This window comes from Myotis nattereri (assembly GCF_964212035.1).
Source record: "Myotis nattereri genome assembly, chromosome: 12".
Taxonomy (NCBI): Eukaryota; Metazoa; Chordata; class Mammalia; order Chiroptera; family Vespertilionidae; genus Myotis; species Myotis nattereri.
The window spans coordinates 2,718,552-2,731,860 of NC_138087.1; the positions used below are offsets into that span (position 1 = coordinate 2,718,552).

The 13,309-nt window shown below is 44.9% G+C and overlaps 1 protein-coding gene across 2 annotated transcripts in view; it reads left to right on the plus strand.

Moving 5' to 3' along the window:
• The window catches only part of TUBGCP5 (tubulin gamma complex component 5), a 119,506-nt gene that overhangs the window by 81,688 nt on the left and 24,509 nt on the right, over positions 1 to 13,309 (plus strand). For both annotated transcript variants that reach the window (XM_081103198.1, XM_081103199.1), the window contains 3 exons: positions 6,303 to 6,501; positions 7,581 to 7,769; positions 9,920 to 10,102. In XM_081103198.1, the coding sequence (XP_080959324.1) occupies positions 6,303 to 6,501; positions 7,581 to 7,769; positions 9,920 to 10,102 (571 nt within the window). The remainder of the gene's footprint in view (positions 1 to 6,302; positions 6,502 to 7,580; positions 7,770 to 9,919; positions 10,103 to 13,309) is intronic.

The window sequence follows — 13,309 nt, forward strand, 5'->3', positions numbered from 1 at the left end:
GTGGTAATTGCTTTCTTGACTCTTGTCATCTGAGATACATAATGGTGTAGTTTGAAAATCATCAAAGACTTCTAGTTACATGGAAATTTTCAAGTGAATAGATTATGCTACTCCTGACTGAAAAAAGTTTGTCCTCATTGGGAATTTTTTTGTTGTTTTTAAATCTTATTCTTGAGAGTAATACAGATGTCCCTGTTTTTACCCCCATTGCCCCACTCCACCCGGTTCCCACCCTACCCCAGGTCTTCACCACACTACTGTCTGTGTCCATAGGTAAGATCTTTGATTAATCTCTTCCCACGCCCCCATTCCCTCTGAGATTTGTCAGTCTGTTCCATGCTTCCATGCCTGTGATTCTTTTTTATTCACCAGTTTATTTTGTTCCTTAGATTTCTTGTTCATTTATTTTTATTTTTAGATTCAGTTGTGGATAGATATGTATTTGTTGCCATTTTATTGTTCATATTTTTAATCTCTTCCTCCTCTTCTTCCTCTTCTTTTTTTAAAATTTATTTGTATTGCTTTCAGAGAGGAAGGGAGAGGGATAGAGAGATAGAAACATCAATGATGAGAGAGAATCATTGATCAGCTGCCTCCTGCACTCCCCCGCACTGGGGATCGAGCCCACAACCCAGGCATATACCCTGACCAGGAATCAAACCGTGACCTCCTAGTTCATAGGTCAATACTCAACCACTGAGCCATGCTGGCTCGGCTTATTTTTCCTCTTCTTAAGGAATATTTTTGGAAGGAACCAAGATGGCAGCACAGGTAAATGCCTGTACTTGCTGCCTCCCACAATCACATAAAAATTACAACTAAAATACAAAACAACTACCATCCAGAACCTTGGGAAAGCTGGCTGAGCGGAAGTCCTACAACTAGAGAGGTAAAGAAGAAAGCGCACTGAGACTGGTAGGAGGTGCGGAGGCGCAGAACGGGCTGGTTCGGCACCGGGTGAGCTGCTTTTTTAATCGGGAGGAGATCACCTCTGTGGAGGCTGCCTGGAGGAGCGAGCCGTCCCAGCCCCACACCAGACCCCCAGCCCAGGGTTCCAGAGCTGGGGAAAGAAGTCCCTACAGGCAGTAAGAACTACGGACTGTAAAAACCAGTACGGATTGGGGCTGAGTGACACACAGGCTGCTGGAGACCCAGCTGCTCCTCTTAAAAGGCCAGCACCGCGAACTGAATTTACAAGCTCCCACTTCCTCTGAGCTCCAGTGCTGGGTGAGGCTCTGGGGGACCGAGATACATACGGGGAGAAACTGGACTGTCTGGTATCAGGGCAGGAACTCAGGGGCTGCTTTATTCCAATGGAGGTGCTCACAGTTGTCATTGTTCCCGTGCTGGGACCTCCCTGGGTGCAGGGCTGACTAGCAGCCATTTCTGTTTGTTCCACCCTGGAGATTTCCTGAGACCCCACCCCAACCAATTTACAACCCCATGCAAGTTGTGCCAGTGACATTTTCATATGAATGGCCTGTCCTTTCTCAGCCTCAAACCTGTCAAACAAGCTGCAGCTGGGTCTGGGAGCCTCCAAAGCTTTCAATAAAAGACCCAAGGCCAGTACCAGCACCAGCCTGCCTGGCTTCACAGCTGGGCCTTGCTTGGACACTTCCAAACCAGATACAAAGAAGAGGAATATACAGATCTCTCTAGCTCCTGCTGGGTGGCCCCAGGCAGTGGCTGGCTTTGCATCTCCCTGGAGACCCAAGACCCAGTCCGTGTATGCATTGGTCAATGTGAGACAATACCAGATTACAACTTTTCACATCCATAAGTGACACACTCAAGGGGCAGACTCAGTGAGCACCAAAGCCCCAATGAAGCAAGTCCTGCCCCATAAGGGTGTCTCTTGCACAGCAGTTCTCTCACTGTAGTTGCAGCTGGTCCCCACAGCCAATTGGCCTGGAGGTCAATTCCTCCCAGTGACACCAACAGCAGTCAAGGCTCAACTACAAGACTGCACACAGCACACAAAGGGATGCACCAAGAGTGTCCACCTCAGATGATTGCGGAGGCTGAGCCACAGGGCCCTATAGGACACCTACTACACAAGGCCACTCTATCAACTCAAGGAGACTTAGCAGCTCTACCCAATACATAGAAACAAATACTGGAAGTAGCCAAAAGGCGGAGACAAAGAAGCATGTCACAAATGAAAGAAATGTAAGAAAGCAAACTACTGGATATAGAATTCAAAGCCACAGTTATAAGGTTAATCAAGAATCTTCTAGAAACCTGCAAGGGAATTAGGGAGACCTTCAAGGATCTTAATGAGAATGCCAAAAAAATGGAAAAGTACCAGTAAGAAATTAAGCATACACTGACTAAAATAAAGAATAACATACAGGAATTCAACAGTAGACTAGAGGATCCCAAGAATCAAGTCAATGATTTGAAATAAGAGGAAGCAAAAAACACCCAAACAGAAGAACAAAAAGAAAAAAGAATCCAAAACTATGAAGATAGTGTAAGGAGCCTCTGGGACAACTTCAAGCATACCAACATCCAAATTATGGGGGTGCTAGAATAAGAGAGAGAGCAAGACATTGAAAACCTATTTGAAGAAATAATGACAGAAAACTTGCCCTATCTGGTGAAAGAAATAGACTTACAAGTCCAGGAAGTGCAAAGAACCCCAAACAAGAGGAATCCAAAGAGGACCACACCAAGACATATCATAATTAAAATGCCAAGAGCAAAAGACAAAGAGAGTCTTAAAAGCATCAAGAGAAAAATAGTTACCTACAAGAGAGTGCCCATATGACTGTCAGCTGATTTCTTAACAGAAACTATGCAAACCAGAAGGGAGTGACAAGAAATATTCAAAGTGATGAATAGCAAGAACCTACAACCAAGATTACTCTACCCAGCAAAGCTATCATTTAGAATTGAAGGTCAGATAAAGAGCTTCACAGACAAGAAAAAACTAAAGGAGTTCATCACAACCAAACCAGTATTATATGAAATGCTGAAGGGTATTCTTTAAGAACAGGAAGAGGAAGATAAAGGTAAAAAATTATGAACAACAAAGTGACAACAGATACATATCTATCAACAAGTGAATTTAAAAATCAAATGAATAAAAAATGATGAACAGAATAAACTGGTGAATGGAATAGAATCAGGGGCATGGAATTGGAACAGACTGACGATTCTTAGAGGGAAGATGGTGTGGGGGGGGATGTGGGTTTGTGGGGGGGATGCTGGAAGAGATTAGACAAAGATCTTATATGCATACAGACAATAGGGTGGTGAGGGCCTGGGGTGGGGTGGGAACTGGGTGGAAGGGAGCTATGGAGGGAAAAAGGAAGGACATCTATAATAATCTCAACAATAAAGATTTTTTTTAAAAAATACCCTTCAACATTTCATGTAACACTGGTTTGGTGATGATGAACTCCTTTAGCCTTTTCTTGTTTGTGAAGCAATTTATTTGATCCTCAATTCTAAATGAGAGCTTTGCTTGGTAGAGTAATCTTGGTTGTAGGTCCTCACTGTTCATCACTTTGAATATATCTTGCCACTCCCTCTGGCCTGCAAAGTTTCTGTTGAAAAATCACTGACAGTGTTATGGGAGCTCCCTTGTAGGAAACTAACTGCTTTTCTCTTGCTGCTTTTAAGATTCTCTGTGTCTTTAATCCTTGGCATTTTAATTATGATGTGTCTTGGTGTGGGCCTCTTTGGGTTCCTCTTGTTTGGGACTCTGTGCTTCCTGGACTTGTATATATATTTTTTCACCAGGTAGGGGAAGTTTTCTGTCATTATTTTTTCAAATAGGTTTTCAATATCTTGCTCTCTCTCTTCTTCTTCTGGCACCCCCATGCGAATGTTGGTACGCTTGAAGTTGTCCCATAGGCTCTTTAACACTATCTTCATATTTTTGGATTCTTTCTTCTTTTTGCTCTTTTGATTGGGAGTTTTTTGCTTTCTCACATTCCAAATTGTTTATTTCATTCTTGAAATCTTCTACTCTACTGTTGAATCCCGGTAAATTATTCTTTATTTCAGTTAATGTATGCTTCATTTCTGATGGGTCCTTTTTCCTGTCTTTGATATTCTCACTAAGATCCTTGAAAGTCTCATAAAAATCCTTGACTAACCTTATAACCATGGTTTTGAACTCTGTATCCAGTAGTTTCCTTGCTTTTGTGATGTGTTTCTTTGTGTCCGCATTTTGGCTGCTCCCTGTGTTTATTTCTATGTGTTAGGTAGAGCTGCTATGTCTCCTGGAATTGGTAGAGTGGCCTTGTGTAGTAGGTGTCCTGTGGGGCCCAGTGGCTCAGCCTCCCCAGTCACCTGAGCTGGGCACTCGAGGTGGGCACACCCTGTAGTTGAGCCTTGATTGTTGTTGGCATCACTGGGAGGAGTTGACCTCCAGGCCAATAGGCTGTGAGGACCAGCTGCGACTACAGTGGGAGAGCTGCTGTGTAGGAGGCACCCTTATGGAGCAGGACTTGCTTTAGTGGGCTTTGCTGCTTGCTGAGTCTGCCCCTTGAGTGTATCACTCGTAGATGTGTAGAGTTGTAATCTGCTATGGTATGAAGCTGTCCACTAGGGTGCACTGGTTCTGGGGCCTCCAGGGAGGTGCAAAGTCAGCTACTGCCTATGCTCTGCCTAGGACCACCTGGCACGAGCTGCGGAGTGATCTGCAGATGGCTGCTACTTATCTACGGATTGGAGGTGCTGAGGAGAGGCCATGCTGTGAAATTTGCTAGTGCCAGGCCTGGGCCCTCTTATTGAGAGGTATGGGACATGCTGAGGCCAGCTGCTGCTTGTTCGAAAGATTTTAGCAAAGTGTGAAGTCTGAGCCAGGAGAGCCTATTCATTTGGTAAGACCACTGCAACAGCTTGGATTCAGGCTGAAAATTGTATGGGGTAGGATCTCAGGGAGTCACCAGGGTGGGGTGAAGAGTGTGAGCAAGGTTTATGGAGACTCAGATATGAGGCCTGTCTGCGGGCTCTGTTGGGGGAGGGCTCAGCATAGGAACAATGACAGCACCCCTGTCTAGGAGAATGCTCCCCCCCAGTTCCCACCCTGATGCCAAACAATTCAGTTCCTCCCCATATCTCCTGCACCTTTCCAGCTACTGCCCCAGCGCTGGAGCTCAGAGGCAGCAAGTCAGTGTCAGTTCATGTGCTGAACCTTTAAGAGGAACACCCATGACACCAGCAGCCTGTGTCACTCAGTCATAATCCCCAATGGTTTTTATAGCCTGAAGTTACAGGAATGCTCTTCCCAGCTCTGGAACCCTTGGCTGAGGGCTCTGGTGTGGGGCTGGGACACCTTGCTTCTCACATAGACCTCCACAACCAAGACATCCCTCCTGATTAAAAGAATACCACACATGGGTGTCAGACCACTCTGTTCTGTGGCTCTGCCCCTCCTACCAGCCTCAGTGTGCTTTCTTCTTTAATCCTCTAGTTGTAGGACTTCCATTTAGCCAGATTTCGGATGGTTCTGAATGATGGTGATTCTGTATTTTAGTTGTAATTTTGATGTGGTTGTGGGAGGCAGCAAGTACTGCGTTTACCTACACCAGCATCTTGACCAGAAATCTCATATCTTTTTTATGTGCTTCAATAATATTTTCACTTTGTAATATTTCTCTTTTGAATGAATAGTAAAATGTCTTGAGCTTTTCAAGGTCACTGTTAGAAGTGTTTTTTTCCAGTAAAATTAAGACTTCCCTTAGTGTTATTATCAAAGTGCTGTACGGTATCATAGTAACTTAACTTTCAAGTATCCTGTTTAGGGGTGTTACCTTGTTCAGAAAAAAATTAGGTTACACTTTAATGTCTCACCATGAATTTTGCAGTTGTCTGACAGAATGTAAAAATGTTTAGTGGCAGTGTATTTTAAAGGTAACGAAACAGGAATAGACCCTCATATCCAAAGGAAAATACCAGGCTATATTTAGATAAAGTTACATAATACAGTGGGGCCTTGACTTACGAGTTTAATTCATTCCGTGACGGAGCTCGTAACTCAAATTACTCGTATGTCAAATCATAAAGTGAACGAGTGAGACACGTGATGCTGGGCTGATGTTGTGGCGTTCACCGTGACGTTCGCTGCGCCAACTAGCAGTGGGGTATCTGAAGCTGGCTCGTAACCCGAATTTTAGCTCGCAACTCAAAGCAAAAAATCGGCTGAGAGACAGCTCGTATCTCGAAAAACTCGTTAGTCGGGACACTCCTAACTCAAGGCCCCACTGTAATTCTGAATGCTACTTATATTATTTACTAGAACATAGCTAATAATATTAAGTAACTTGACATATTTCTTTATGTTTTAGATGCAGGAAGAAAAGGCTTATATAGCCTCTTCCTGGAATCTGTGCAGTCACGCCTTCGACATGGAGAAGAAGCCCGTACACAGCCCATCACTGAACAGCAGGCAGCCCAGGGGAACCTCATTAGGATGCAGTCCATTGCGGAACGACACCTGGAGCTGGACGATGCTCACGACCCCCTGCTGGCAGTCAACTTTGCCAGGTGAAATCCAACTGCAACATCTTTGATGGTTGAAATAGCAGAATCTGTGCAGGATTTAGTAATGGTTTATTTCTGCTAGTGGGGCTTTCTAGCCTTAAAAATAAAAACTTTGTAGCCTCTCCTACCTCATGAATGGAATACAGGATACTGTGTTCACTTATTTCAGGTGTCTCATTTGGCCTCCACGTTGGTGAAAGTCCACAGATCATCACGTGCCCTAGGCCCAAGGGAATGCCTTCACTGGAACCAGAGATGCTCTAAAAAGTCTGGGTTCTGCCTCGCCGGGTGGCTCAGTTGGTTGAGCATCATACTGTGCACAGAAAGGTTGCTGGTTCAATTCCCAGTCAGGGCGTGTTTGGAAGGCAACCCATTGATGTTTCTTTCTCACATCAATGCTTCCCCACCACCCCCACTCCCTTCCTCTATGCATGTCCTTGGGTGAGGATTTTTTTTAAGTCTGGGTTATGGACGGACATCAGACATATTAAGTTAGACCTTCCTTATGTGCAGAATGCACCTTGACCCTTTGAAGCATTTAGGGATTAATACCAACACAGTGCCCCTCATCATCTGATGGCCATCACTCACTACCAGCAACCGAATGGCTACAAGTATTTGACCCTAAAGACAAAAGTGACTTTGAAAAACTGATCCACCCAAAGTATTTTATTTTGTTTTGTTTATCCTCACCCGAGGATATTTTTTCCATTGATTTTTTTCTTTTTTTTTAAGAGAGAGAGTGGAAGGGAGGTGGGAGAGGGGTGAGAGAGAGAGAAACATGGATGTGAGAAAGACACATCGATTGGTTGCCTCCCACACAGGGCCGGGGATCGAGCCCACAACTGAGGCACATGCCCTTGACTGGAATTGAACTTGCAACTCTTCAGTCCATGGGCCCACATTCTAACCATTGAGTAACTAGCTAGGGCCACTCAAAGTATATTTTGAGGAAAAAGACTTTCTCTTTCTGTAATAGTTGGTAATTTAAGACTAACAATCAAAATGGTACTCTGGAGTTTAAGAAAATTCTCTTGACAGCTGCTCTTAAAAAGAAGTCTCATTTTTTTGTGTGTGTAAAGGTTGTATTTGGAACAGAGTGACTTTCACGAGAAGTTTGCTGGTGGAGATGTATGTATGGATAGATCCTCGGAATCTGTGACGTGCCAGACGTTTGAATTCACGCTGAGATCTTGCCTCTATCCCCATATTGACAAGCAGTATCTAGATTGCTGTGGAAACCTCATGCAAACGCTGAAAAAAGATTACAGGTATAAAGGAGTTCAGTTTTGGAAGTAGTCTGTAGTTTATTGTACTTTAAGAACAGTTGAGGTTATTTTAAAACCTGTATTTCAAGTTAAGTTTTATTAGAGTAGGAAATAGTTATGCAGTAAACAATTTTCTTTTGAAAGAATCAATTAAACATTAATGTTTTCTTAACTATGTTGTGAAATTTAATTTTTTGTTTCTGAGATGCTATCCCAAAAGAAAAACAGATAAAGCCTTTTGCACAAAATGCCCATCACAAAATTTGCTATCAGAGTAAAAAACATGAAATTACCAGTTCTTTAAATTATGGCATATTCATATCATGTGTGAATTTTGTAAAGTTCATACAAATAATGTTTATACAGAGTATTTAATGACATATTTTGTTCTTAAAACTTAAAAAGCAGGATATCCACACTAATAAAAGAGAAAAATGGTAATTGGCGTACGGCGATGCCGTTTTCATTGGCTAATCAGGGCTATATGCAAATTAACTGCCAACTAAGATTGGCAGTTAACTGCCAACAAGATGGCGGCTAATTTGCATACGTAGGCACAATGCAGGGAGGCGAAAGGGAAAGCAGGAAGAAGCCCCCTGCCACTGACAGTGATCTGAAACCCAGGGGGGAGCTAAGAGCTGGGGGGCAGGGCAAAGGCGGCCCCAGGGCCGCCTTTGCCCTGCCCCCCAGCCATGATCGGAGAATCAGGCGCCTTTGCCTCCCTGGCCAGTGATAGCAGGAAGTAGGGGTGGAGCCAGCAATGGGAGCTGGGCACGGTCGAAGCTGGCAGTCCCAGGAGCTAGGGGTCCCTTGCCTGGGCCTAAAGCGAAACCCACGATCACGGCGCCCTCCGCTGCCACTGCAGGTCCCCGCTGCCCGGGCCGGACGCCTAGGCCAGAGGCGTTAGGCCTGGGCAGGGGCGGAGCCTGCAACCGCGGGGAGCTGGGGGTCCCCTGCCCAGGCCTGACGCCTCTGCCGGAGGCCTCAGGCCTGGTCAAGGGGCCGATCCGGTGATTGGTGATCGGAGGGTGATGAGGATCAACTCCTCTGGCCGAGGCATCAGGCCTGGGTGGGGGGCGGAGCCGGGGATTGGGGGGATATGATGGTCCCCTTGCCCAGGCCTGAAGCCTGGGTCAGAGGCGTCAGGCTTGGGCGGGGGGTGGAGCAAGCGATCAGAGGGAGATGGGGGTCCCCTGCCCAGGCATGATTCCTGGGCCAGAGGCCTCAGGCCTGGGCGGGGGCCAGAGCCAGTGATCGGGGGGAGATGGGGGTCCCCTGTCCAAGCCTGACACCTCTGGCGGAGGCGTCAGGCCTGGGCAAGGGGCCGATCAGGCGATCGGAGGGTGATGTGGGTCAACGCCTGAGGGCTCCCAGTATGTGAGAGGGGGCAGGCTGGGCTGAGGGACACTCCCCCCCCCCCCCCACACCCAGTGCACGAATTTCGTGCACCGGGCCCCTAGTCTATAATAATAAAGGTGTAATATGCAAATCAATCAAACAGCCAAACAGCGAATGACCATCCGGATGACCTTCTGGACAAAGCAGGGCTGTGGGGGCCTACTCTTGCATGAATTTCATGCATCGGGCCTCTAGTGCTATATAATGAGGACTATATATTTTTTAATGCATAGAAAAAAGACTAGGAAGAAATACCCCAAATATTAACAGTGGAAATTCACTATGAATAGTAGGATTTGGATTCACTTTTCTTTTTTTTTTTTAATCCTCACCGAAGGATGTTTTCATTGATTTTTTAGAAGATGAGGGGTGGAGGGAGGGAGAGAGAAAGACAGAGAGAGAGAGAAACATTGATCAGTTGCCTCCTGTATGTGCCCCAACTGGCAATCAAACCTGCACCCTTTCAGTGTATGGGATGATGCCCAACCGACTGAGCCGCACCAGCCAGGGCTGTATTCACTATTTTTTATTACACTTTTGTGACTGCCCAGTGTTCTACGTGATGGAAAAATAACTTTCTGATTATTAAAATAAAGCACATGCTATTTTTGTTATTAACAATGTATTTAAGAGGCGTTAGTGTCTCTGATTTTAGTCGTTGTGGCATGGAAACCTGTTCCACTGGAAATGGTAGCATACAAGCCTGTTACTGATGGAGAGTCCTGGCTCGTGTTGCTCATTTTCTCTCTCTTCAGGTTGGTGGAGTACTTGCAGGCCATGAGGAATTTTTTTTTGATGGAGGGTGGAGATACCATGTATGACTTCTACACATCAATTTTTGATAAAATAAGAGAAAAGGAAACCTGGCAAAATGTGTCTTTTCTTAACGTCCAGCTCCAAGAAGCAGTAGGACAGCGTTATCCTGAAGACAGTTCACGGTAAAATATGGGAGGCACCTATCCTATTCAATATTACAAAGTAATCCACGTGCCATGAACCCTTCTATGAATTTTTGTCTATATAATCTTATTTAATCTTCACAATAACCCTATGGATTTTGCTACTATTGTTTCACATATTGGAAAACCAAGGCCGCAGGAAGCTAAGTGACTTGCCCACTGAGCAAAAGGGGGTGCCGAGATGGGACTGTTCTGCTGTCAGGCTGTGCTGCTGTGGGCTGTGCCACCTCCCTGCCCAGGGGCTGTACCCTCCAGCCGCTGCCTGGCCTCCCTCGTGATCATCTCAGATGGTCTGTGGGAGCTCCGGCCTTGTGGACCCTCACTCCCGCCACACGCTGCTCAGACCGCTCACAGCCAGGCAGGCTCAGGAGGGAGAGTAGATGGCACTGCTGGTGGGCAGAGTCGCATGCTTTCAACTCTTCCTCTTGCTGAGCAGCTGGGCCAGGCCTGGGAGTTGGTGCCGCCAAGTCTTCGTAGCGCAGCAACCCCTTCCGCCCCATCATGCTCAGTCCCTTTCTCATTCCCCTTTGAAATAAATAACGATAATGGTTAACATGGCTGTGTGCCACTTTTAAGGCATTATTCTCACAGCCATGCTGCTTACTGACCATCTGTTGCTAGTAGTAGATAGAATAATTTTTGTTTTCATTTCATTCTCTTACTACCTTTGATTCTTCCATAAAAACAGAATTTCATCAATTATGTAGTTAGTAAAAGCAGGATAACTGTTCAGTTATTTTCCAGATAAGAAATTAGTGCCCAGCACCCCCTAGAGCAGGGTGGGCAAACTTTTTGACTCGAGGGCCACAATGGGTTCTTAAACTGGACCGGAGGGCCGGAACAAAAGCATGGATGGAGTGTTTGTGTGAACTAATATAAATTCAAAGTAAACATCATTACATAAAAGGGTACGGTCTTTTTTTTCAATAGTTTTATTCATTTCAAATGGGCCGGATCCAGCCCGCGGGCCGCAGTTTGCCCACGGCTGCCCTAGAGGGAACCAGAGAAGTTTATGTTTTTCGATATCAGTAGAAACCCATGAATTTTGCTATTTTTAATAAGTTTTCATCTATGACATCCATTTTTTAAAAATATTTTTAGACAGGAAGGAAGGAAGAAGAAGAGAAAATCATCGATGTTAGAGAGAAACATGGATCTTGCACACCACCTACGGGGGTCGAGCTCAACACCAGGCCTGTGCCCTGTGTATGGGATGCCGCCCAACCAGCTGAACCACACTGGCCAGGGCTGCAGTCTGTCTTTTCTTGTTGTTCAGACTGCACAGATCCAGTGCCTCTCACCAACGCTCGGCTGTTGGGAGGCTTCGGAAGCCCTCGGCTGGGTGCTGGAGCACACCCGCCGGCCCTGGGTTGTCACCACTCTGGGCTCTCTGTGTGGACAGAGCTAGGCAACTTGTAGAAAGAGAGAAGGATGTAAGCTGTTATCGATGTTTTCAGTGGATGTTAAAGATGACAGATTTCATTTCTATTTTCTTTTTTTTTTAAATTTTGTTTTATTGCTTAAAGGATTACAAAGAGTAGTACATGTGTCTCCTTTTTTTTTACCCCCCTTGCCATTCCCCCACCTTCCCATATCCCCAGTGTCTTGTGTCCATTGATTATGCTTATATGCATGCATACAAGTCCTTCGGTTGATCTCTTACTACCCCCTCCAGCCCCCCAACCCTTCCCAGCCTTCCCGCTGTAGTTTGACAGTCTGTTCGAGGCTGCTCTGCCTCTGTATCTATTTTTCTTCATCAGTTTATAATGGCCTTTATTATCCATAAATGAGTGAGATCATGTGGTATTTTTCTTTCATTGACTGGCTTATTTCACTTAGCATAATGCTCTCCAGTTCCATCCATGCTGTTGCAAATGGTAAGAATTCCTTCTTTTTTACAGCAGCATAGTATTCCATCGTGTAGATGTACCACAGTTTTCTAATCCATTCTTCTGCTGATGGGCACTTAGGCTGTTTCCAGATCTTAGCTATGGTGAATTGTGCTGCTATGAACATAGGGGTGCATATATCCTTTCTGATTGGTGTTTCTGATTTCTTGGGATATATTCCTAGAAGTGGGATCACTGGGTCAAATGGGAGTTCCATTTTTAACTTTTTGAGGAAACTCCATACTGTCTTCCATAGTGGCTGCACCAGTCTGCACTCCCACCAGCAGTGCACGAGGGTTCCCTTTTCTCCACATCCTCTCCAGCACTTGTCGTTTGTTGATTTGTTGATGATAGCCATTCTCACAGGTGTGAGATGATACCTCATTGTTGTTTTGATTTGCATCTCTCGGATGATTAGTGACTTTGAGCACGTTTTCATATGTCTCTTGGCTTTCTGGATGTCCTCTTTTGAAAAGTGTCTATTTAGGTCCTTTGCCCATTTTTTTTATTGGATTGTTTATCTTCCTTTTGTTAAGTTGTATGAGTTCCCTGTAAATGTTGGAGATTAAACCCTTATCGGTGATAACATTGGCAAATATGTTTTCCCATGTAGTGGGCTTACTTGTTGTTTTGTTGATGGTTTCTTTTGCTGTGCAGAAGCTTTTTATTTTGATGTAGTCCCATTTGTTTACTTTCTCTTTAGTTTCCAATGCCCTAGGAGCTGTATCAGTGAAAAAAATTGCTTCGGCATATGTCTGAGATTTTGTTGCCTTTGGATTCCTCTAGTATTTTTTAAAATATATTTTATTGATTTTTTACAGAGAGGAAGGGAGAGGGATAGAGAGTCAGCAACATCGATGAGCGAGAAACATTGACCAGCTGCCTCCTGCACACCCCCCACTGGGGATGTGTCCGCAGCCAAGGTACATGCCCTTGACCAGAATTGAACCTGGGACCCTTCAGTCTGCAGGCCGACGCTCTATCCCCTGAGCCAAACCGGTTAGGCTCCTCTAGTATTTTTATGGCTACCCGTCTTACATTTCAGTACTTTATCCATTCTGAGTTTATTTTTGTGTATGGTGTAAGTTGGTGGTCTAGGTTCATTTTTTTGCATGTATCTGTCCAATTTTCCCAGTACCATTTATTGAAGAGACTGTCCTGACTCCGTTGTATGTTCTTGCCTCCTTTGTCAAATATTAATTGAGCATATTGGTTCAGGTTGATTTCTGGGCTCTCTATTCTATTCCATTGATCTATATATCTATTCTTGTGCCAGTACCAGGCAGTTTTGAGAACA